The sequence below is a fragment of the Taeniopygia guttata genome, chromosome 18 (assembly GCF_048771995.1).
Source record: "Taeniopygia guttata chromosome 18, bTaeGut7.mat, whole genome shotgun sequence".
NCBI classification, from domain to species: Eukaryota; Metazoa; Chordata; class Aves; order Passeriformes; family Estrildidae; genus Taeniopygia; species Taeniopygia guttata.
In genome coordinates, this window is record NC_133043.1 from 1,889,552 (window position 1) to 1,912,044 (window position 22,493).

At 51.7% G+C, this 22,493-nt stretch overlaps 2 protein-coding genes across 6 annotated transcripts in view; one reads left to right on the forward strand and one right to left on the reverse strand.

Annotated features, from left to right (window-relative positions):
- Nucleotide 1: 1 nt before the first annotated feature.
- Nucleotides 2-10,769, reverse strand: CCDC40 (coiled-coil domain 40 molecular ruler complex subunit). Of its 3 annotated transcripts, none has more exons than XM_030287365.4 (18): nucleotides 10,633-10,769; nucleotides 9,596-9,686; nucleotides 9,292-9,455; nucleotides 8,725-8,808; nucleotides 8,423-8,642; nucleotides 7,893-8,050; nucleotides 6,950-7,072; nucleotides 6,450-6,571; nucleotides 5,477-5,720; nucleotides 5,193-5,375; nucleotides 4,041-4,286; nucleotides 3,316-3,529; nucleotides 2,639-2,808; nucleotides 2,428-2,519; nucleotides 1,995-2,115; nucleotides 1,169-1,351; nucleotides 783-941; nucleotides 2-390 (listed from the first exon to the last, which is right to left on the reverse strand). In XM_030287365.4, exons 1-18 carry the CDS (start codon nucleotides 10,648-10,650, stop codon nucleotides 145-147), a joined length of 2,838 nt encoding a protein of 945 aa, XP_030143225.4. In that variant the 5' UTR covers nucleotides 10,651-10,769; the 3' UTR covers nucleotides 2-144. The 3 variants fall into 3 exon arrangements, with proteins under 3 accessions (XP_030143225.4, XP_030143224.4, XP_072793196.1); XM_030287364.4 differs by having other exon boundaries at nucleotides 9,596-9,750; nucleotides 10,633-10,692; XM_072937095.1 differs by lacking the exon at nucleotides 9,596-9,686 and having other exon boundaries at nucleotides 10,633-10,698.
- Nucleotides 10,770-10,812: 43 nt separating this feature from the next.
- Nucleotides 10,813-22,493, forward strand: part of TBC1D16 (TBC1 domain family member 16) — a 32,575-nt gene continuing 20,894 nt past the window's right edge. For 2 of the 3 annotated variants that reach the window (XM_030287368.4, XM_030287369.4), the window contains exons 1-3: nucleotides 10,813-11,036; nucleotides 17,859-18,091; nucleotides 19,288-19,867. In XM_030287368.4, the coding sequence (XP_030143228.4) occupies nucleotides 17,917-18,091; nucleotides 19,288-19,867 (755 nt within the window). In that variant the 5' untranslated portion in view covers nucleotides 10,813-11,036; nucleotides 17,859-17,916. The remainder of the gene's footprint in view (nucleotides 11,037-17,858; nucleotides 18,092-19,287; nucleotides 19,868-22,493) is intronic. The other variant, XM_030287370.4, reaches the window with a different exon arrangement.

The following is a 22,493-nucleotide window of genomic DNA, read 5'->3' on the forward strand; positions in this document are numbered from 1 at the left end:
GGTACGTCTGAAATAAACACTTTACTCCACCAAGTCAATATTATACACCGCACCTGCTTATCTAGTATTTATTTATTTATTTATTTACAGTCTAGAGCCTGTGGAAGAATATAAAAGATATTATATATACTTCCTATATTTCTGTCAGGCTTTCTCCGACCCGAGCTTGGATCTCAAGCAGTTCCTGAGCCACTGCAGAGGCCTTTGGTGCTGGGGCTGTTCCTCCTGGATCTGCTGCACGATGGTGTTAATGGTCTGCAGCCGACCCTGCAGCTTCTCCTGCTGGTTCATGCAGGCCTCTTCAGTGGGGCAAAGGGCCTTGTATTTCCCTTGCCTCAGTGCCTGCAGCTGCTTCTGGTGTGCCTGGTGGGCCACAAGCTCCAGCAGGTTCTGAGAAAAGCAAAAAGAGAAGGGGCTATGACAGTAAAAAAAGCATGGGCAGGACTCGTGTCAGGTGCTGCGACCATCACATGGACAAGGGAAGGACCGAGCTGTGAATTCCCCACCACAACAGCCAAACTGCACCCTCAGCCCAGGTGTTGGAGGGGTACAGACGTCACAGAATTCCATAAATCAGAGAAATCCCCACATATATAAGGCAACCCTCACCAAGACAGGGTTTCAATATGTCAGGCTGGCTCTTGGTGAGCTCCCAAAACGTGCTCAGTTAATGTGTCGCTCTAACACCACACTGAACACACCCAGTTGAGGACAGAGCTGGCAGCAGAGGAAGCAGCAGGCCCTGGCTGGCTCACATGCTGTAAGGGAGTGGATGTGCTCACCCATCGTTTCTCATTCTGAAGACACTCCCTGTCCAAGCTGAGGCTGTCAGTCTCAGCCTGGAGCTGGTGCAATGCCTGCTTCTTTTCTGAAAAGTTGTCATTGAGGGACTCTTGGATCATTTCCAGCTCCTGCATGGTTTGATTGCATTCATAAATGTTCTAGTAAATGGAAGAGAAGGGAATGGCAGATTTCAGTTCTCTAGTTCAGCTGCATTCCTGACCATTCTCCCAGAACTGGGTTTTGGGGGATTTTCAGTTAATGGTTTTCCAAGCCTGCCCCTGTGCCGGCGCAGGGTCTGCGCACGGACACTGCTGTGCTCACTGCTGCTCACCACAAGGCCAACCCCAGCTGTGTGAGCTCCTGCAGCCCCACTTTCCTTGCTCACCTCCTGTGTTTCCCTGATCTTCTTCTTCAGCTCCTGTTTCCTGCTTTGATAGTCGCTCTTGGTGCTGTGTTTTACTTTGCTCTGAGCCTCTGCCCGATCTGTTATGGTCTCTCTTTGGGAAACACACGTCTCCATCGCCCGAATCAACATCTCCTGCTGCTTCTGCAGCTGCCCATAGCGGACCTGCCGTTTGCCAAAACACAAACCAGCCTCAAACTCCCAAATGTTTACCAAGAGCACCAAGGGAGGCTGTCCAGGTGGCACATCCCACCAGCATAAACCAGATATATGGGACATGAGTGCCCGCAAGCCAGATTTGGTCCAAGTCCAAACCTGTTTTGCTGTGTGTGGATCTAGAAGGTAGAGGCCAGGATTATCAATTTGTCTACACCAATACTCAAAATTAGTCTGAACCTCATTAGCAAGAGCAGAAGCAAAAAAGCAGAAGCATCCTGAGAATGAAGGGGATGAGCTTCTCTGCCAGGAGAGGGAACACTTCCCTAAACCAGTGATTAAAGTGATGCAATATTTAGTAATTAACACTGCACATAAATCAGGGTCACAGAATCAGGTGGCAGACACACTGCAATTTAAATAGATTTCTTGGGAGTATCCAGATTCTACTGAGGCTGGCACAGGGAATGCAGGATGTGTGGGCTGGATGTGCTCAGTTCAGTCGAGCTGCAGGGGTTTAGAGTCCCACCCTGGGCCCTGAAGATGCCACTTCTCCAGCCTATTTCTCATCTCCTGCCTCATGTTTCAGCCACTCCAAGGCTGAGGACATTGGGTGGCTTCCCCTCCTCAGCCCTCCTTCCCAGTGCCTTACTTGCATCCTCCGAATCTCTGTTTTCATGTCATGGATTTCGCCGTGTTCAAACAGTGCATCTGTTGCTTCCCGCATCTCTTTTGCCAGCTGGAACTTCTTCTCCCACAGCAGGATCTGATGCCTTCAGAGAAGAAAGGGGAAGGAAGGAGAAAGCTAGACCCCCGGTGACCTACCCAGTGCAGCACACTCACTGCCAGTTACTGGCAGTCTTCCCATATGGATTTTGGCAACGTCCAGTTCACACATCCTGGAACCGTTAAAGCCAACATCCTCCCAGCTCCTGCTGGTTCCAGAGACTGCTGAAACACCTTTCAAACATTCACCTCCTTCTCCAGGAAGGCTAGAAGCACATTTGTTGGTGCCAGGTTTGGTGACTGCAGGAGAATGGGAACATGGACACAGTCACAAAGGACTGTGGCACTCTGGTACCTACTCTGCTTCTACCAGGCTGTTCAGGAGCCTTTCCTTCTCCTCAGTCAGTTTACTGTGCCTCTCCTGCATCTCCATGGATTCTTTTTCTGCTGCCTAGATTTCGGAAGAACAAAACAGTGTTGTCAGGCTGAGAAGGTTTTCCAGGATCACTGTTTGCCTCTGATCTGCACAGGAGGCTGAGACTGGGAATGAGGTGCCAGGTGCCTCAGTACCTTGAGAGACTGCACAAACTCGTTCTCTGTGACGATTTTACCATTTTGCAGGTCCTCAACGCTGCTGTTGTTCTTGTTGATCAACATGTTCAACTTTATCAAGTCATTTGACATGTTCTTCATGTGCCGTTCCACATCCTTCTGTTCTTTTATTTCCTGCTGAAGTTCATCTATGGGTGAACAGAAAAAAGTCTTAAAATTCCCCTGAGCACTGGGTTGAACAGAGACAAGGTGTGACAAATGGCTATCAGAGCTGGCACCACCTCAGGCAGAGCCACCCGTGTCCCATGACATGTCTCAGCCAAAATGATTTCCCACAAAACCAAAAAAAAGGTTTTGAAGGAGATTGCTGCGGGAAAAAGTTGGGTTTGGCCATGAAGAGTGCAGTCATTGCTGGGGACATTTACTTCCCCACTACTTGCAAACTTTATTTGACAAGTGTAACAGGTGACATTGTCACTTAGGGTCCGACTGTCGGGTCAGTAGGATCAGTCCTTACAGGAATAACCAGGTGCAATCAGCAGGAGTGCCTGGGCTTTTGGAATTCCTGCTCACACACAGCCAGGAGCACTCTTTGGGGCAGGTCCAGCTTTTTCCATCTGTAACCCTCCGCTCCCTTTCCCCTCCCTTCACAGATAACATTTTAAGGAAGAGTTGGACTTCAAGGAATGACGAACTTTCGAGGCGCAGTTTCCTCTGCTGCATGATGATGATCTGCTTCTGTAGCGTGTCCAGGGAGCTTATTTGTTCCTCCCGCTCCTGTGTCAGCTTCACCAGCTCCTTCTGCTCGTTGAGCCAGTACTTCTGCAACGTCACCACCTCAGAGCTGCATTCTTCTATCAGCTTGTTCAGCTTGTTGATCTCAATTTCCAGTGGTCCCAGTTCTTGCCCCTGTACAAGAGCAAAGTTTGGGCTAAATCAGGAGAAGCTGCCTGAGTTGTTTACAGCATCTGGACATTCCAAAGTGTGCACAGGACTAATTTCCCCATGGGTATCCATAAGGTCTTACACTGCCAGGGACAGATCTGGGAGTCATCCCAATAGAGCCAACTCTCAAACTACTGAAATCTCACTACCTGCCTCATTCTCCCCTCCTCAGCGTTTGCAGATTTTCCTAACAAGATTCTATTTATTCACTGATGCCATTTGACATTTTCATCAGGTGACAGCAAGTCCCTGAGGGAATCCATGCCAGACACACCCTCATTTCACAATTCCTTTCACTGCATTTTGAACTGATAAACAGAAACACCTGCATTAACCAATGCAGCTTTTAAATCACAGTGCTGATGCCTGAATGTTTGAACTACCCAACACTTAACACAGTTGCATTGATCAGGGACATCTGTGGCCACCACAAAGAATAAAATCAAAACTGGGGCTGAAACACAAAAGTACCTACCCCTTGCTGAGAAAGAAGCATCTCCAGCTTCTTGTTGTACAGGCAGATGATCCCTCCCTTTTTGTCAGACAGGAGCCTGGACTTTGCAATCTCATTTTCCTGGCAGGCGATCAGTTCGTTCATATTTTTTATTTCCTTGTCCACCTCACAGAGTGTTTTTTGGTGAACTGTCAGCCTGCAGCTGGTATTGGTTGCATTCAGAATAATCTGGGCCACATCGTTCTCAACCTTGTAAAAATGCAGCTCCTGGGAGTATCAAGAGAGAAAACACATCACTGACCCAAACAACACCTTGTTGAGTTGTAATGCCACTTGTCCAGCACAGGACTCAGGGGATTGAGATTCTACTCCCAGGTCTGTACTACAAGCCATAAGCTACTTACCCTGTGCATCTTTGCTTCTCCATCAACTGCCAGGTAATACAATATCTACCTCTCCCATACAGCTGTTGAAAAGCATTAAGGAACCTAAACATTCCAAAAACCTTTAAGAGACCTCACTCATCCCTTCTGTAATGACCCCTTGCCCAGCTGTCTCCCGTTACCTGCCACCAGTACCAGGACATCACTGTACTGTCCCTTCTCCAGCACACCTGGCACACACCCCCCTCACCTAACAACCAGCACAGCACTCACAGGCAGGAGAAGGGCTGGGCTGAGTTTTCTAATCTTTCTAAGTGATCCAGTTATACACTCCCAGAGAGAGCAACTTATCATGGATTAAAGATTGGACTGTTGGACTGATTAAACAGCTGGACTGTTCCTTGGATGTTCCTCAGAACTGAGAGCTGCCTGCATCCCATTCCATGATGAATTATAGAAATAAAAATTAGTTAAAATTAGATTACATAAGTACCACATGGCCATTGTTTTTCTTTAGTACATAAGAAATGCTAGTAAATACTCTCAGGACTCATCATGTTGCCCCATTCTTGAAGTAAAGGACAGTGTGGTTTTGTGTCAGGCCTTTTTGGCCAAGCTCTCTCACACACCCCAGAATCCTGCAATAAGATCACAGGGAGAATCAGGGAGAGGAATACTCAGCAGAGCTTCAATGCAGACCTGAAACCAGAACAAAGTCACTGACCAACCCTGCTGGGGACCCATTGCTCCAGTGCCTCCTTCCCTGCCCTCCCAAGGGGGGATGCCATACCAAGTCGCTTTTTCTGTTCCGAAGTTTTTCAGCCAGCTGGGAGAAGTGCTTTGCAACTTTGCTGGATAGCCTCTGGTCCTGAAGCTTTGCCATGATTTCACTCTCTAGCTGCTCGTTGGCATAAGTTCCCTTCTCTATACCCTTCCTGATGGACAGCAACTCATTCAAGTGAGCAGCCTGGTCCTAAAATGTTGGAAGACAGAGACAGGATCATTAAAACTGTCTGAGGAAGGGTGTTCAATTCAAGTATTCAAAAGGATTCATATTCCATGGCCTCTCCTCACCATCTTGGTCCTGCTGAGGGCCTCCTCTGTCTCATGGAGAACTCGAGTGTAGGTGCCAGTTTGAACCTGCAGGGCCTCCTGCTCCAGCAGGCACTGGGCAATCAGTTTCCTTGTCACACTGGCATCATTCTGGGACCGGTTCAGGAGCCTGACAAGGTTCTCGTTCTTCTCCTCCTCTTTTCTGATGGACTTCCCACAGCCATGGATGTCCCCTTCTAGGGACTTGAGGTCACGCCTGTAGTTGCTGGAGGGGCAAAGAGGATGGAAAGTCATCGCAGAGATTGGTGCTGAACAGCCACCCACAAATTACTCTTTTCAAACACGTCATTGCAGCAACAACTGCCCAAGAAGGAAGATGTCTGTAAGGGCTCAGCTGCTGTGACAGTGCAGAGTCAGCAGGAGATGGATGGAGACATTAAGATTCAAAAGTAAATGCGTGTAGGAAAATTGATTCTTTCTTTCTGTACTGTCCCAGCCCCCATTCCAACCAGGATGTCAACATATAAAAGCAGATTGTTTGTTCTCAGAGAATCAGTCAAGCTTTAGGGCTTGTGAACAAATAAACACTTCCTCTGGTAATAACAGGGAGTTTTTCCTGAATGTTTCCAAAAGCCTCACAAAACTCTGATAATGAGAGATAAACCCTTCCTGACATCCAGCTCTTTGGAGTAAGAGATGTTGCAAACATGAGGGAACTCTTTTAAAGGAATAAAATACGATCATAAAAACCCTAAACAACTTCAAGAACCCCCCACATTCTGAGGAAGAGATGTGGTTAAGATAAAGAAAACAGCAACAAAGGAACGAGCTTCTCATCCTTTAAATTTATTGTGTACTTCAGAGCAGGGAACTTGTTCTGTCTGACACACCCTGCCCACACAGTGCTAAACCCCACAGGAGACACTGGAATCCCCTTCTAGAATCCCTCCTGCCCAAATCTGAGGTGTCCTCAGGGCCTGCTTTCAGACCATACCTCAGCAGCTCCTGAGTGACAACATAGGCCTCATCCCTCTGCTTCATTCCAGCCAAGCTGCTGTTCCAGTGGTCCATCAGCTTCTTTTTCTCCATGTTAATAGCCTGAACCTCCAGACCAGCCTGGGGAACAGAGAAATGGCAGACAGGATGAATCTACTCTGTGTTAAAAAAAAAAAAAAAAGTCATGTTACAATACAATTTTTTTCTTTTCTTGTTCATAATGTGCTGAGCAGGATCAGCTTCAACTCCGTGGGTGGTTCATTTCTCAGCAGCCCACAGAGCACAGGTCTGCATGAAAAAACTGCTGAGAAGGGCAGGAGGAAGTGATTTACAGGCACTTCTTGAGGACAAAGGAAAAGAAAAAAAAGTCCTTATTCTTCCAAACAGGAACAAACTGTGAAACTCTGTCCCACATTGTGCACACCATGCGAGCACGGGCCAAAGGGGTCAGCCCTGCCAGAGGGGAATATTAACCACAAGGGACAAGTCCCCTCCTACCTCACTGATTGCCTGCCGCGTCACTTTTGTGTCCTCTGCCTGGGCCACAAGCTGAGCTTCAAACAGAGCAATTTGTTCCTGGAGCTGGTGGACTCTCCTTGTCAGCTGGTCCAGGAAAAGGTCCTACAGAGTCAGACCAAACAGACCAGGGTGAGTCACGGAATCTCAGCCTAAACCAACTGTATCCTACAAGAATAATGTCTGCTAAAAAAGGAATTAAAACTGGCAACTGGATTAGATTGGAGTCCTACTGAAACTTTCCCATTCATGCACAAATGGCTCACAACTGCAGCAGGGATAGCTTGCAGGAGAATGAAACCTTTGCTGACTGTTTATTATTGCAGCTGCAGCAGTAAATTGATAGGTCAGCTCTGGAGCCACAATCCCTCCTGTCAGCACCGACTTCACCTGTCCAGCTACTGGGAATCTTAATAATGTATATTTGAAAATCCTTTGTTAAAACCCTCCTAAACCCACTGTATTTCAACAGTTTGCACGGAATTCTGCAGGAGCAGTACCCCGTGATTGTATCTTGGAAGGCAGCAGAGGGAGCTCCAGCACCGACCGGCTCTGCTCATTCCCCAGGTTCACTTTCCATTGTGAAATTCTGTGATTCAGAATCATTCTCAAGACCTGGACACATGATATTTCTCCATTAAATATTCTCCTTCCCCTACAGCTCTTCTCCTCGAGTGAAGAGTGATTTACTGTCCAAAGGCTTGCAAACCCTCTGGGCAGCTTTGCTGTCTGGGGCAGGCAGGGTTTCTCCTCCTTTTCAGAAAAGCCTCTGGATTTATTTTTTTTCAGTTATTTGAGAAAAATATCCCCACTCATCTTGTATGATTCAATTGCTCTAGCCTTCCTCCTGACAAGGTGGCACATCCTCCAAGACTGATTGCTGGCACCTGCATTTATTTATTTCAAAGACAGCTTTTCTTGGTACCTGCTTTTTCTTTTCCACCTCAGCCTGGATCCTCTCTGCCTCAGCCCTCTTTGCTGACTGTTTCATCAGTAAAAGCCTGTGATGCATGTCCTGGTCCATGTTCTGCACATAGAAGAGCTCCAAGGCCAGGTTTTCAATTTGGGTCTGCATTGCAGAAACTGGGGGGACAAGAGGTAAAATAGTTACAGAGAAGTTTGTTTGTAGGCTACACCTTAAACAGAGATAAAATACAAAAAAATACAGAAGTTCCTGAAGCAAAAGCTCTCACACATCAGCTAAACCAGCCCTCCCCAGCATACATATTTACATCAGTTTTGGAGTACAGCTCCACAACAAAGATCCTGGCAAGCAATTCCTGGATTCCCAGCTCACAGAATTCCAGGAGTATCCGTGAAACTTTTCAATGAGCGCATTACTCCTGATTAATTATTTTGCTGCAATTTTTTCAATCCAGTGCTTGCCTTAAATTCCAGCTAATTTCTCCACACAGCCCTAGAATTGGGAAACACTGCCAGGACTGCCTGGGTCACCTTTCTTGCGTTCATCATCCGTGTTGTGACACATTTCCTTGTGAGCAGCCCTGAGGCCCTGCAGCTCCTCCTCCAGCTGCTGCCGCGCTACGGCCGCCTGGAACCAGCGCTCGTGGCTCTTCTCCAGCTCCACATCCAGCTGCCCCAGCTGCTGCTGGGCCCCAAAAAGGATCACCCCCAGCTCTTCTCTCTGCTCCTTGCTGGTCTTCATGGCTGATCTCTGCAGACACAAGAGAGGAGGAGCTGTCTCCCAGCAGCTGGGACAGGAGGGGCTGTGGGAAGGCAGAGCAGAGGCTGGGTACCATTCCATGGAGGTCTAGGTTCACTTGTTCTATCTGCTTGGTGAGGTAATTCTTCAGGGCAGCTTGGAATCTTGTCATCAGGGGCTGTAAAGAAGGACAGTATTATTAAACTCTGTGTAAACAGATTATGAAGAAACCTCACTGCTACGTCCCCCACCCAATAAAACATCTTATTTCTGCTGCAGACACTCGTGTGCTTATTTTAGCTACACTCACTGCAGCAAGTGAGAGATGTTACAGAGTGTGTTTTTGCTGATGCCAGAAAGTGAGAATATTTGAAAATCAGAACCATGCCAGAAGAGCTATATCTGAGAACCCACCCTGCTCACTCTTGCTGCAAGGACTTCTCTTTCAGGGGCACTGAAGGGACCAGATCACTGCATTGCTCACTTCTGAACCTGCAGTTCTGGGGTCAGGATTGAGTGGCACAGTCAGTAGATAATACTCTGGCAAAACTGATTTTCACACGTGCAGCTGAACAGCCACTGCTTACAGCTCACCTCACACATTTCAGAGAAACACAAACACCAACCCTGCAAATAACAGCAAGATTTGAAGACTTCTCACATGTTCTGGGTCCAGGACGACCAGTTCTGTTTCCTCTGCTTTTTTCCCCCTCCGTTTTCTTCTCTCATGTTCCTCAGTTGCCTTTTCCCGTCTTTGGCTGCCATGATCACTGGGGAGCTCAGAGGTCAGCCCTGCATGGCGAGAGCTGGGTCGTCCTTCACTCTCTGGGCCACAAAAAAGGGAAAAGGTAAAGCAATAGGATTAGATTTCCTAGCACGGTGCCTCTGGTTGGATTAACAACCACCAGAACAGGAGAAAAGCAGAGGCTGTGCTCCAGAGATGTTGCACAGGCATGGGAGGGTACCTGGCTCGGTGCCTGTGCCCGGCTCTGCTGCAGGTGCTCCTGAGGGAGGAGGAGGGGCTCCTCCACCTGGCTGTGCCTGCTCCATGTCACCCTGTCCAGGGGGACAAATGTTGGTCATGTTCTGCATTGCCTGGGAAAGTCTCAGATGATTTTTCCTGAAACATAAACCACCTTTTCCATCTAACTCTATTCACCCCTCCACATCTCCTCATTTTTGCCATGAGACATGAGCAATGCAAGCAGAGGATCAACACAAGGGCCTGGCTCTACAGCCAGCACAGAGACTCCCAAAACAGAATTACAGCGTCCCACTTGTGCAGAGCCACCAACAACTCTGCAGCCAGACTTCTTCTGCAGGGGCAACGACTGCTCCTCCAGAGGAACAGACTCTCCGTTGCCATTCCCATTCTTCCCTGGCCACAGCACAGGTGAAAAGCGAGCAGCACACTGCCATTTGCATTTAATTTTAATGCTGTGGTATTTTTTTGCCACAGGGCGCGGAAGTTTAATTTAGAAGTTTAATCTCATTTACAAAAACAATCACCCAGCAAGCACTGGGATCATAAAGATCCTGAAAAACCTTCACACCACTTACAGTTCCACGTGCTTCTACTTTGCATCTATTTTAAAAAATCCCTTACAGATTTAGTAAAGAAATTCTTCCAGCTAGCACAACGTGTAGTCAAATTATTCTCATTCTTCTTTCTCTCTTTTTAAAGAGAGGGTGAGCAGCGGAACTGGGCACGGGGCACGCACCGAGGAGCCGGACGGTACCGGGCCGGCGGTGGAGGGGACGGGTAGTGCCGGGCAGTGGAACCGGACCGGGCAGTACCGGGGGAGGGGACGGAACCGGGATGAAACGGGAGGGGACGAGACGGGCGATCCGGGAAGCAGTGGGGCAGACGGGCGGCGTCGGGACAGGCGGTACTGGGGCGGGGCGGGACGGGACGGGACGGGACGGGACGGGACGGGACGGGACGGGACGGGACGGGACGGCCCGGCCCGGCCCGGCCCGGCCTGGCCCAGCCCCGACTCACCCGCGGCGGCTCCGCCATGTTCCCGTTGCCCGGCAACGCGTCAACACCCGCTCACGTGACCGCCCGGGCCGCACCACTGCGGCCCGCGGGGGGGGGCGGGGGGCTCGGGCCGCACCATCCCCGGCGCGCGGGGGGGCTCGGGCCACGCTCCGTCCCCCGCCAGCCCCGGTTCCGCCCGCGGGCCCCGGTACCGGCACCGGGCGGGCCCCGCTGTGCTCTCCTCGGGCCGGGCAGCCCCTGGCCGGGCAGACGGGCGGGGCCGCAGGGCGGGCACAGCCCCGCGGGCCGGACGGAGCGGGCAGGCGGCGGCAGCGGCTCCGCGCAGGGCCGGGAGCGGCGGCGGCGGCTCCGAGCCCGCCCCGGGCTGGGCAGCGCCGGGAGCTTCCCCGGGCTCGTCTGTGCCGGTAAAGCGGGGCCGGGCCGGGCTGGGGGCGGCGGGGCGAGGGGGGCTGGGTGATCCCGTAGCACTGCCCCGGGACCCCCGGGCCCGGCACCGCATCCTGCCGGTACCTGGGCAGGTCCGCCTTTGATCCCGCTCTTTGTCCGCCCTTCCCACGGCGGAGCCCCGCGGAGGGCGGCGGGGCGGGCGGGTGCTCGGGGAGAACGGGAGCTTGCTTAGGGGTCAGGATCCCGTTCTGGGGTCGGGATGCTGTCCTGGGATTGGGATCCTGTCCTGGGGTCGGGATCCCGTCCTGGGGTCGGGATGCTGTCCTGGGATTGGGATCCTGTCCTGGGGTCGGGATCCCGTCCTGGGGTCGGGATGCTGTCCTGGGATTGGGATCCTGTCCTGGGGTCGGGATCCCGTTCTGGGGTCGGAATGCTTTCCGGGGATCGGGATCCCGTCCTAGGTTCTGGATGCTGTCCTGGGTTTGGGATCCCGTCCGGGGGTCGGGATGCTGTCCTGGGATTGGGATCCCGTTCTGGGTTCGGGGATGCTTTCCGGGGATGGGGATGCCGTCCGGGGGTCGGGATGCTTTCCGGGGATCGGGATCCCGTCCGGGGGTCGGGATGCTTTCCGGGGATCGGGATCCCGTCCGGGGGTCGGGATGCTTTCCGGGGATCGGGATCCCGTCCGGGGGTCGGGATGCTTTCCGGGGATCGGGATGCCGCCGGGGGCGCTGGTGGAAATCTAAATAGTTCTTAAACTTCCTCTTCTGTTCTTTCGGTGCGGCTCCATGCAGTTTGGGGTGTTTCAATGTTTTCCTTCCTTGTGGGGACCTGGTCTTCTCCCAGGTGACCCCAACATCCACCTGAGTCCCCCGCGGGGAAGGTGGTGGAGGATTGCTGGCAGTGGTTTGATGAGCGGCCTCGGGATGCTGCAGGCAGGGGTTCTGGGGTGCTGCAGTGCTCTCTGTGCTGCTGACACTCTGCAAAATAACTCGGCTGCTTCCTCTGGGAGATCTGCCTTTTCGGATCTCGGGCTGGGGGCTTGTCTTGCAGAGGTGTTTTGTTCTTAGCTGCTACTTGGAACAGAAAGAAAAAGGAAAGTCCGAGTGGCAGAGATGGTGCGTGGTCTGATGTCTGCGGTGCTGAGAGCAGAGCTTGCAGTCAGCTCACCCACCCGGCTGTGATCCACACTCCGGGGGTTTCAGCTGCTGGGTTTTGAGAATCAAGTCCTGACTGAGAGTGTTACTGGGACACAGCAACAGGATGTTGGAAATAAAAAGCCATAAAAGCGTTTCCTGTTGCCCGAGCAGTGAAGATAAGGGACATGAAAAGTGGTAAATCAGGGACGGAGGCACATGTGGCACACAGTGTCTCAGTGACAGCGTGTGCTGCCGGTGAGTTTGGTGCTGGGGATGGGTGAGTTTCGTTTGCCTTTTGTTTGCTTTTTGTTTGCTTTCTGATGCCTGAGCAGGTGTGGCGGGGAGCAGCCAGCCCTGACATAGCATTCCCTTTCCCTTCTCATCCCTGGAGTCACAGCCCTGCAGGATTCAGGCTGCTGCCCCTTTTTTACCTGCTCAGCTGAGATGCACCTGAAATTGGTCCCGCTGTAGTGACTGCATTTGGAGGCGTGGAGATTTTGGCTGTTCCCTTCCCTTTTCTCTTGCTCTGTGAGCCACTGCTGCTCCAGCAGGGCAGCAATGAAACACTTTTTGGTGACCTACATAATTCTCCCCATGAGATGGGATGACTTCAGAGTGGCTCCCCGTGGTAAATGCTTTTCCTTGCTTTGGCTGGATCCTCTTAACTGGCTTCAGCATAACAAGGAGTTTGGAAAGCTTTTCTCTTTTTATTCCCAATGTCGAGGTATTGTAATACAGAGGGAAGGTTGTACAAGGGCTCTCATGTGCCTGTAGAGGAGCAGAGATAAGTGAGTGACCAGCTGAGAGTGGCACAGCAGATCCACTCGGGGACTGGGAGGCAGCTGAGCCCAGATTCCTGGCTGCCATACACCAGTTTCTCTGTGCTTAAGAGTTCCAAACCTGGCATTTGCTGTTCCCAAGAGGGGAAAGGGGCAGCAATTTGTGCAGTTCTGAGCCCCACCGCCACAGCAAATGTGCACTCCTTAAATATGTAAAATTAAATCCAAGTTATTAAGGGCAATAATGAGCCTGTTGGGTTTTCCTTCCCAAAGACATTTCATCCTTCAATGTGGTGCTGCTGTTTGATAGCTCGTGTTTCTCGCCGTGCCCGGACACGCTGCAGGTCTCACATTTCACTCCCAGAGCCCTGCAGCTCGGATATGTGCTGGTAAAGCCTGTGTGCCCTGCGAGCCAGAGGGCACCGAGGGCTCAGTGCTGGGAGCTGTGTGGGAGCTGTGTGGGAGCTGTGTGGGTGCTGTGGGAGCTGTGTGGGTGCTGTGTGGGTGCTGTGGGTGCTGTGGGAGCTGTGTGGGTGCTGTGTGGGAGCTGTGTGGGTGCTGTGTGGGTGCTGTGTGGGTGCTGTGGGAGCTGTGTGGGTGCTGTGGGTGCTGTGGGAGCTGTGTGGGTGCTGTGTGGGTGCTGTGTGGGAGCTGTGTGGGAGCTGTGTGGGTGCTGTGGGAGCTGTGTGGGAGCTGTGTGGGTGCTGTGGGTGCTGTGGGAGCTGTGTGGGTGCTGTGTGGGAGCTCTGTGGGTGCTGTGTGGGAGCTGTGTGGGTGCTGTGTGGGTGCTGTGGGTGCTGTGGGAGCTGTGTGGGAGCTCTGTGGGTGCTGTGTGGGAGCTGTGTGGGTGCTGTGTGGGTGCTGTGGGTGCTGTGGGAGCTGTGTGGGAGCTGTGTGAGCTGTGTGGGAGCTGTGTGGGTGCTGTGTGGGTGCTGTGTGGGTGCTGTGTGGGTGCTGTGGGAGCTGTGTGGGTGCTGTGGGAGCTGTGTGGGTGCTGTGGGAGCTGTGTGGGAGCTGTGTGGGAGCTGTGGGTGCTGTGTGGGAGCTGTGTGGGTGCTGCGGGAGCTGTGTGGGTGCTGCGGGTGCTGTGTGGGAGCTGCGGGTGCTGTGTGGGAGCTGTGTGGGTACTGTGGGAGTTGTGGGTGCTGTGTGGGTACTGTGGGTGCTGTGTAGGTGCTGCGGGTGCCCCTGGAGATGTGCAGGGTGTGAACATTGTGCATCCCTGACCCGGGGACAGGAATCTCGAGCAAGCAGAGGCAGCAGCTCTCGGTGCAGCAGCGGGTGCCAAGGCAGGTGCCATGTGCCAAGGCAAACAGGATCCTGGGGATGGGCTCCTGAGCAGGGAAGGCGTCCTGCAGGAGCCTGTGCCAGGCTGGGTGCTGCTGGCTGGAGCTGGACAGGCTCTGGGGAAGAGGCTCAGCGGGCAATTGCAGGAATTGGCTCCCCAGCACTCACTCACTCAGCTGAGAAGTGCTGGCACCGGCTGGGAGAGCAGCCAGGGCTGTGTGAGCAGACACAGGAGCTGGAGAGAAGATTTTTAGTGGCAACGGTTGATGTGTGGGAGAAGAAAATGTGTGTGTGCTTAATAAATATTGGCACTCGGCAAGAGCTTATCAGCTAACACAGTGCTTCAGCTTCTGGAGAGCTGAGCTGGTTCTGCCACACTGAGAAGAATCCCTTCAGATCTGCAGATAAATATGAAATTAATATGAAAAGTGGGTTTTTTTGAATGGTGCTGATTTACTGCCGTGGGACGGTTCCTGCTGCTTTCCCAAGCGCACACAAGAGGCAGCAGCAGTTCCTGCCTCTCCCCACGACCCAGGCCCCATGGATTGTGTGTGCAGATGTTGTCACACGTGGAAAAGGGCTGACAATAGAGCAAACCCTGCAGATTTGGTCTCTGTGATTTGCCACTTTGTGTTGTATGAATTCCTGCCTTTTAGGAAGGAGGTCCACTTTCCCAAGCTGAGTTTCAGGAACTTTGGGGTTGTACCAGTATGCTAGATGACCTTCAGAGGTCCAGTCCACCATCTGGTCCCCACTGGGACTGACTGGGTCTTTATTTCTGCGGCCTTTGAAACCCCAGCGTTGTAAATGGCCCCTTGGGGTTCCCTGTTCTGGTGCACCATTGTCCCAGCTACTGGAATGACAAAATTCCTTGCCACAGTTCAACTGCCTTACAGCTTCTCCTGTCCTTCATTGTCAGCTCTTCCTTTCTTTGGCACTGACAGTTCCCATGTGTGAAGACTTTTAATACATTTCCCTCGCTTTTATCTTCCCTTGGCAATCTCTTTCCCTGGCCCAGATAACTCTTGTCACTCTCTCCGAAACTGTCCTGTGACTTGCATCTGTTTTTCATTAATCCCACAAGCAAAGCTACAAAGAATTCCCTGGCCTGTGAGAACAGTGAAAGGATTGAGTTTCCTGGTGATATTTATATATCCCAGAGTGTCTGGCTACTGTCTGCAGCACTGCAGTGGTCTCTGATTTCTGATGTGCAGCTTTTCTGCAAGACAAGTCCAACAGACTGAATTTCTGAGCTGGCAGGACCCCGTATTCCAAACCTTTTGTCTTTTTTTTGGTTTCCTCTTCCCAACCCTGTGTGTACCTGCAGCGCCGTCCACCTGCACGTGCAGGCAGTGCTGAACAACAGGTGTTCTGCAGGATCAAAGCAAGACTTCCCTTTCAATTCCTCTGGCTTTCCAGGGAGCAGCTTTTGATCTTTACCTGTTGCTTTGTTCTTTCTGTGCCTGGTGAAAGCTCATTAAGTGGTGCCTCTGTTGGCAGAGACATCCTGACCCTCTCCTGCCTTCCTGGGAGCACCCAGAGAGCTGCAGCAGGACATCACACGCCCTCTTGTTTCTCATGTGCCTTTCCAGCTCCAGCCCCTGTGTTTCATGAGGAGGCACTGCCTGGCCAGCAGCAGCAGCCAGCTGGTGCCTCCTTCCTCCTGTGCATCCGCTGATTTTTGGGGTTCTGAGGAAGTTGCTGGCAGGGATGAAGGTCTCTGCTGCTACAGCCAGTGTTGTGCTGACAGGTGGCCCTGCCCAGGTGTGCTGCAGGCCCAGGTTGCTCCACATCACTGCCTCTGACTCCCCTGGCCCTGTTTGGAAACAGCATTTTGTAACTCAGTGTGGGGAAGGAGAAGTTGCACCAGAATTTACTGGCTGCTCTTGCAGGGCGCAATGAGGGGAAAAGTGTTTTGCTCCTTAAATGTGGCTGAGGCAAATGACTTTCTGCCAGGTGCAACCCAGAGCCTGAAACTGTGGATTTTGGCAATGTGGACAAGAATGAGCTTGGGGCTCGGTTGGTGTTTGGTTTTTGGGGCTGAGACATGAGGACATATGTCTGGTGCTAGGAGACAGGAGTGTGCAGGATTTGCAAAGTGATTCTCTTACCCTGAACACTTGCTGGTGCAGAGCAGGGTTGAGGCTCCTCCATGAAGTCCCAGCAAAGGCTGAAACACAGGAACTGCCTCTGCTGTGATTGGAGCTGACAGATGTGCCCATTGCCAGTTAAACCAATAGTTTGTCCTTTAATGAAGGCTCTGTCAACAGCTTGGCAGTCTCATTTGCAGTCTTCTGCATGTACCAATCTGTCAGAGGCAGGACAGCTAATTTCCTTCCCTGCAGCCCTCAGTCTGCCCTTTGGGAAATGCCCCTTTGCTATTTCTGCCTTCTGCCCTTCTGGGCTGGCTGGATTTGCATCAAAACCAGATTAAAGAAATCAGAGCATCAGACTGTGCTTGCTTAGGCCCTTAAGTATTTCCTCGGAAGATGCCCCAGGCCAGGGCCTGTCTGCTTTATTTTCCTCTCTGGCTCTCTTGGCCGTGCCCTGCAGCCCAGTGTGGCACTGGTCCCCAGGAGCACCCCGGGCTGAGCTCCCCCTGGGCCTGGGAGCGTGGCTGTGTCTGGGCTGTGCTGGGTCACACCGACCTCTGCACAGCAAGCTGGGCCATGGTAACACAAAGGAACAAAAGTGGGAGCTCCCTCTTCTCCTGTGGTTTCGGCAGAAACTGCTGTGGTTCTGGTGCTTCCCAGCTGGGCATGGCTGCAGAGAGCCTGCTCTGCACTGGGTTGCTTTGTGTGAGACCCTCCTGCTCTTCCAATGCCTTCTGGTCCATCTGCTGAATGCTTTATAGCTTGGGTGACCCCTCTGGTTCCACTGCAGACCTCCTCATCATCATGCCTAGCAAGCAGCACATCTCCTTTGGGCACAGAGCTTATTTTGGGGTGAGCTGGGGATTGTGCTCCACAGTTCTGCAAAACTCTGGACAGGTGAAATGTTTGCCTTGAGTTGGTGCTCTGTGTCCAGGCTCTGCCCTCCCTGGTGAACACGGCTTTAGAGCCTCATTTCTGGCAAGGCTCAAAAGAACCCAAACCAAACCCAAAAACAACATCACAGAAAAAAAATCCCAACCCCGAAAACCTCAAACACACAGAAATGGCAAGCAGGAGATTAAGTGGGTTTGATTGATGTTGTTTTTGGAGATGCTGTGGCTGGAGCAGCAGCCCCATGTTCAGTGCTGTGGTCTCAGCCATTTCTGTGCTGAAGGAATCTCTGGGATCAGCTCTGGCTCTGTGACATCCCCGGGTCAGTGACACACTGGGCAGGTCCACACGCTGAGCTGTTCCCTCAGTGGGGATTTCAGTGACCAGCATTGCTGTTCTGCCTCCTCCCACAGTAACTGTTAACATGTGGCATTATGCTGCCTTCATGTTTCTTCATTGCAGAGAAAAATGTCCTGGGATTCTGTGTTTGAGCACCTTTGAAGCATGAAAGTGATGTTACAGATCTACAGCATTAGTGGGCTCTTGCTTGAGGTGTGGATTGATGGGAGACTTGTCCTCAGACCGTGGGTGGCACGTGCTGAGCTGTCGTTATTTTGGTTCTCACACTATTTTTTCCTCCTTCTTGGCAGATCTTTTGAATTTGGCTCCTGACTAGAGCTGACAGATGATGGAAACATTTCCCTGGCGATGTCTCTGGGGCGACTCCTCCGTCGAGCCTCTTCGAAAGCGTCAGACCTCCTGACCCTGACTCCCGGCGGCGGCGGCTCCTCCTCCGTGCTCGATGGGGACATCATCTACTCCAAGAACAATGTCTGTGTCCACCCCCCTGAGCTGCTGCAGGGCATCGGGGAGCACCATCCAGGTGATGGGGTGTTGCAGAACCTGCCCATGCTCTTTTTCTCTCTCCTGGGTGTTGCTTTGACCAAGTTCTACACTGTGGGCTCTAAGAAATGAAGAGGTGCCAGTGGGGGGCAGGGCAAGGCAGTTTTGTGGAAAGCTCAGGAAACCCATCCATGAGCTGACCCATCAGCTCTTCTTTTAGTAGGAAGATTAGTGATATTGCTCCTTTCTCTTCTGGTCCGGCATGGATTTTCTGGTTGAGTAAGTCCTTTTCTGCAGTCAGAAGTTGTCATGTGAGGACAGTAACTTCTGTTGCTCATTCATGTCCCTGAATTGTTCAGGAAATCCAAGTATCCTCTTGTAGCTGTCATTGCTGGAGTGGCCTCGGCAACCACTGGTAAAGGGAAAATCCAAAAAGCCTGATTGTGGCTGCATGCACTGGAGTAAATGAGGATAAATCCTGCTCTGTCCTTTTATTTTCATCTGTTCCAGTGCTCTTTCATGTTCTCATCAAAGACCTGTGGCTCTTGGCTTAGCTTCACAAAATGAATTATTCTCTGAACACTGACCCTTGCTTTCCTTTTGGTGTGGGTGTCTTCTTTTTCCATTGGCTTCCCATAAATACTGTAGCCTTTTAGCTACACTGAGGTAAATATTCTTCAGAAATCAATGTTCAGCTGACACTTGAAATTGTTTAACTAAGAAACACTAGAACTTTTTCATGTGGGAACATATTTTATAATTTACTCCTGATTAGTAAATCTGTCCAGGAAGTCCAAGTATTTGCATGTCATTTCTGTGTTCAGTTAGGCCAGAGGGAATTCAGACTATTCAAAAGCCATATGCAAACTTGAAATTATTTGCAAATACTGAATAATGCTGAGCACTCCACAATTCCTCCGACAGGATTCCGTCCTGGTAACTTAAAGGGTTTGTTTTGCCCATGTGTAGTGGTAGTGAAGCAGCAGGAATCACAGAATGGTTTGGGTTTGGGGGGACCTTAAAGATCATCTCCTGACAAGGTAAAGGGAGGACCCTAAAGATCTTCGCTGCCATGGGCAGGAGCACCTTTCACCAAACCAGGTTGCTCAGAGCCCCAGCCAGCTTGGCCTTGAACATTTCCAGGGAGGGAGAGATGGGGAGAGGGAAATTTCAGGATAACACATCTTCCTTAGAACGACTCCGTGTCACAGCTGGTGCTGCTGTGCTCTCTCTCAGGCTATTTGTGCTTGTACATGGAGAAGGACGAGCTGCTGGGAACCACGCTGATCCTGGCCTGGGTGCCCAACTCCCGCATCCAGCGGCAGGATGAGGAAGCCCTGCGCTACGTCACCCCCGAGAGCTCCCCCGTGCGCAAAGCGCCCCGAAAGCGCGGCCACCACGCCCAGGCCCTCGGCGTCGGCCGGCCCCTGTCCCCCCCGGAGCACAGAGGGGCGCTGGGCCTCAGGGGGGACGAGATCCTCTCGGTGTCCCAGCTGCTGAGGGACGGGGGCCCCTCCTCGGAAGGGGAGAAGCTGTCGCAGAGCGGCGCCCGCCGGTCCCCGCAGCCGCCCCGCAGCGACTCAGGGACCCTGTCCACGGTCAGCTCCCAGGAGGAGCACAACAGGTCGGAGGGCACGGAGGAGGGCCTGGACTGCAGGGAGGACGAGGGCTCCTTGGAGCTGTCTGCTGATGATGTGAGCAGGGACAGCACTTTTGACTCTGATTCTGATGCCTTCTCTTCCCCCTTCTGCCTCTCTCCCATCAGTGAAGCCCTGGGGAAAAGCAGCAGCTCCGTGTTCATGGACAGTGAAAGCAGGTGAGTGCATCCTTTCTCTAGTTTCTGGGTGCTGAACTTGGAGATGCTGAAGGAAGTTGAGAAACTTCACAGTGGCATTAAGCTCAATGCCCTGTCTTGCTTCAGACTTCTATGGCGTTTACAGGAAAGTGTTCTGCTTCTGCTTAGTGAACCCTGGCCCCAAATATCCAGGGCTGTGTATGTCCTTTCAGGTGAACAGTCTTGAGCCCTGGAAGCAGCATTGCTAAATTAAACAGGTCCTTTGTTGGCCTAATTGGCTCTGCTGAGGATCTGAGCTTGTTGCTTCTCGTGCAGAACCACATCAAAGGGCCCTGCTGACTTCCTGAGCCATGGGCACCCCTCCAGGCCCTGTGTTGACACAAAACCCGCGTGTGGGAGCTTGTTTTGCTGTTCAGAACGTGGTCCTACTTCAGATAGATAAATATCAATTCTTGCATATCTAACCAGTGTATTTCAGTCAGTGCTTCCCAGTGTCAGCTGCAGTAAACTCCACAGAGGGAAAGAGGGCAGCTTGGCAAGGGAATAACAAGCAGGAGGGCATCTGTACAACTCCCTGTTCCCATATCCAGTGGTTCTGACTTTCTGGGCCCTGCCCTGTTGGTGTATTCCTCGTTTCTATCTTGGGGAGGATGAATGTGCTGTATTCCTGAAGCACCATGGGGCTGATTTTTAGGCTACAACTCAACTTTGAAACTACACCTGAAATGAGGGGAAACGTGTTCTCCTTTGTGCATGGCAGCAATGCACAGACTGCACTGACGGTTGAAGAGATTTTGCCTCTATTTTGTGGGCTAATCTCAAGCCCAGAGAATGCCAGTAAGAACAAGGTTTGTGAAGAAGTATTCTAATGGATTCAATTCTCTCTGGATGTTTTAAAACCCTTCTGTGAGGTGATGTCAGACTTTGTATCAGCCTTGCATTAGGCATCTCTCCAGGGTTTGCTGGGCTTGAGCTCTGCAGCACCTGTGCAGTGGGGTGAGTGGTGACTGTCCCATCCCAGCCCATCCCAGCCCATCCCTGTAATAAAGTCCAGCCTTTACCAGATCAGTGGGTGAGAGAAATGCCAGTGACCACGAGGGCAATGTGCATAGCCTGGCATCTTCTGTCCTCATGGAGAGATTGTGAAGCTCAGGGCTTAAGAATGTGTTATCACCCCACTGTAGTGGTGGGAAGTGGGAAGAGCAAGGGACACGTTTGGAATATCATCCTGGCTGCTGAAAAGCAGGAGGCTGAGCTCATCCTGGGGAAACCCCAGCCCTGGCGTGGGCCACAGCCCACGTGCTGTCCCAGGAATGCTGTGGGCTTGGATTGCTCCCACAGGCAGCTGGTGCAGGAGGGTCCCAGGCAGTGTCCAGTGAGTCAGGAGTGTTGTGGTTTAACTGTGCTGCAACACTTATGCTCTGAGCTGCAAATAGTGTCAGGAAAGGAAGGAAATATGGTTTATTGCATCTTCTCTGCCTTGTCTGTGAATTCCTGCGGCATTTCCCTGCCCTCTGCCGGCTTTTCCTCACTGCTGCTGGAGCCCAGACAGCTCCAGCCAGGCAGAGCTGGCTCTGCACACACAGCTCAGGGGCCTGCTTGGTTCTGCTTTTTTCCTTCTTTTTTAACTCCTGTGGTGCCAGTCTGAAGTGTCACACAGTGCACGTGACACTCATAATTGGCAGCAGATTAATAAAACAGAGCTTTTGTTGTTTGGGACTTTTGACTGGAAAGGATTTTGTTCAGTGTGTGCGTTTTTCGTGCCAATTTGTTCTTCCCCATTGAGCCACCTTCCATGGAATCTGCAGGATCTTACAAGCTGTTGAGTGGGAGATTTTGCATAGAATCTTGGTCAAAAAGCATCTCATATTTCCTGCTTTCATCTCAGCATTCTGGGGGACAGGAGATGCTGTTTCAGAAGTCACTACAAACATGGGAACAGCTTCCTTGTTTCTTAAGGGTTTGTTTTGGTTTGTTTTTTTCTGCTGGCTGCTTCCCCTCTGAGCCAGAATTAGAGTGGGAACAAAGTTTGTGCTGCTGGCAGATTGTTTGAGCTCTCTTCCCTCCCCACCTCCCAGTCACCACCTCCTCTCTGGCAGGAGGAACGACTGTTTCTGGTTGTTTCCCTCTGCACTGGGGAGCTACTGCAAAGACAGCTCTGCTCTTTCCTGTGGTTGTTGCAGAAGCTGAAGATATGTTGCATTTCAGTCCAGCCAGCTTCCTGTGTGATTAGATATCCTCAAAAATGGAGAAACGGGTCACGGTGGAAGAATTGGGATGTACAGGTACACTTGGATCAGATGAGATCGGGGCTCGGCGAGCTGTTTGACAGAATCTGTGTGTGACCAGGGGTCACGAGTCCCATCTGCCTCTTGGAGTTTCCCTGAGGAGGTGGCCTGGCCCCCTGGGCATGAGGGAGCCACAAACACTGCAGTGTGTGCGGGATGAGGACGGGGGGAAGGAGGGAGGTGGGCTGGGGAGCGCTGGAGTTGCACAACGAGTAAGTCAGTTGCAAGTCACCAACTCGCCTGGTAGAACATAAGGAAATAAAAACGTATCCATTGTTTTGGTTTTTTTTTTCTGTTTGCTTCTTAGTTTGACAGGATGCCAGGGGTCCCACGCAGCGCTCGATGCATCCTCCTCCCAT

Bases quoted from the DNA above. Each gene is read 5' to 3' on its own strand.
- CCDC40 (XM_030287364.4), bottom strand. From the start codon at position 9,722: ATGCAGAACATGACCAACATTTGTCCCCCTGGACAGGGTGACATGGAG. The intron at 6,572-6,949 runs GTAGGAGGGGAC...TCTGTTCCCCAG, and splicing joins CGCGGCAGGCAATCAGTGAG to GCTGGTCTGGAGGTTCAGGC. The intron at 5,376-5,476 runs GTGAGGAGAGGC...CCAACATTTTAG, and splicing joins CCCTCAGCAGGACCAAGATG to GACCAGGCTGCTCACTTGAA.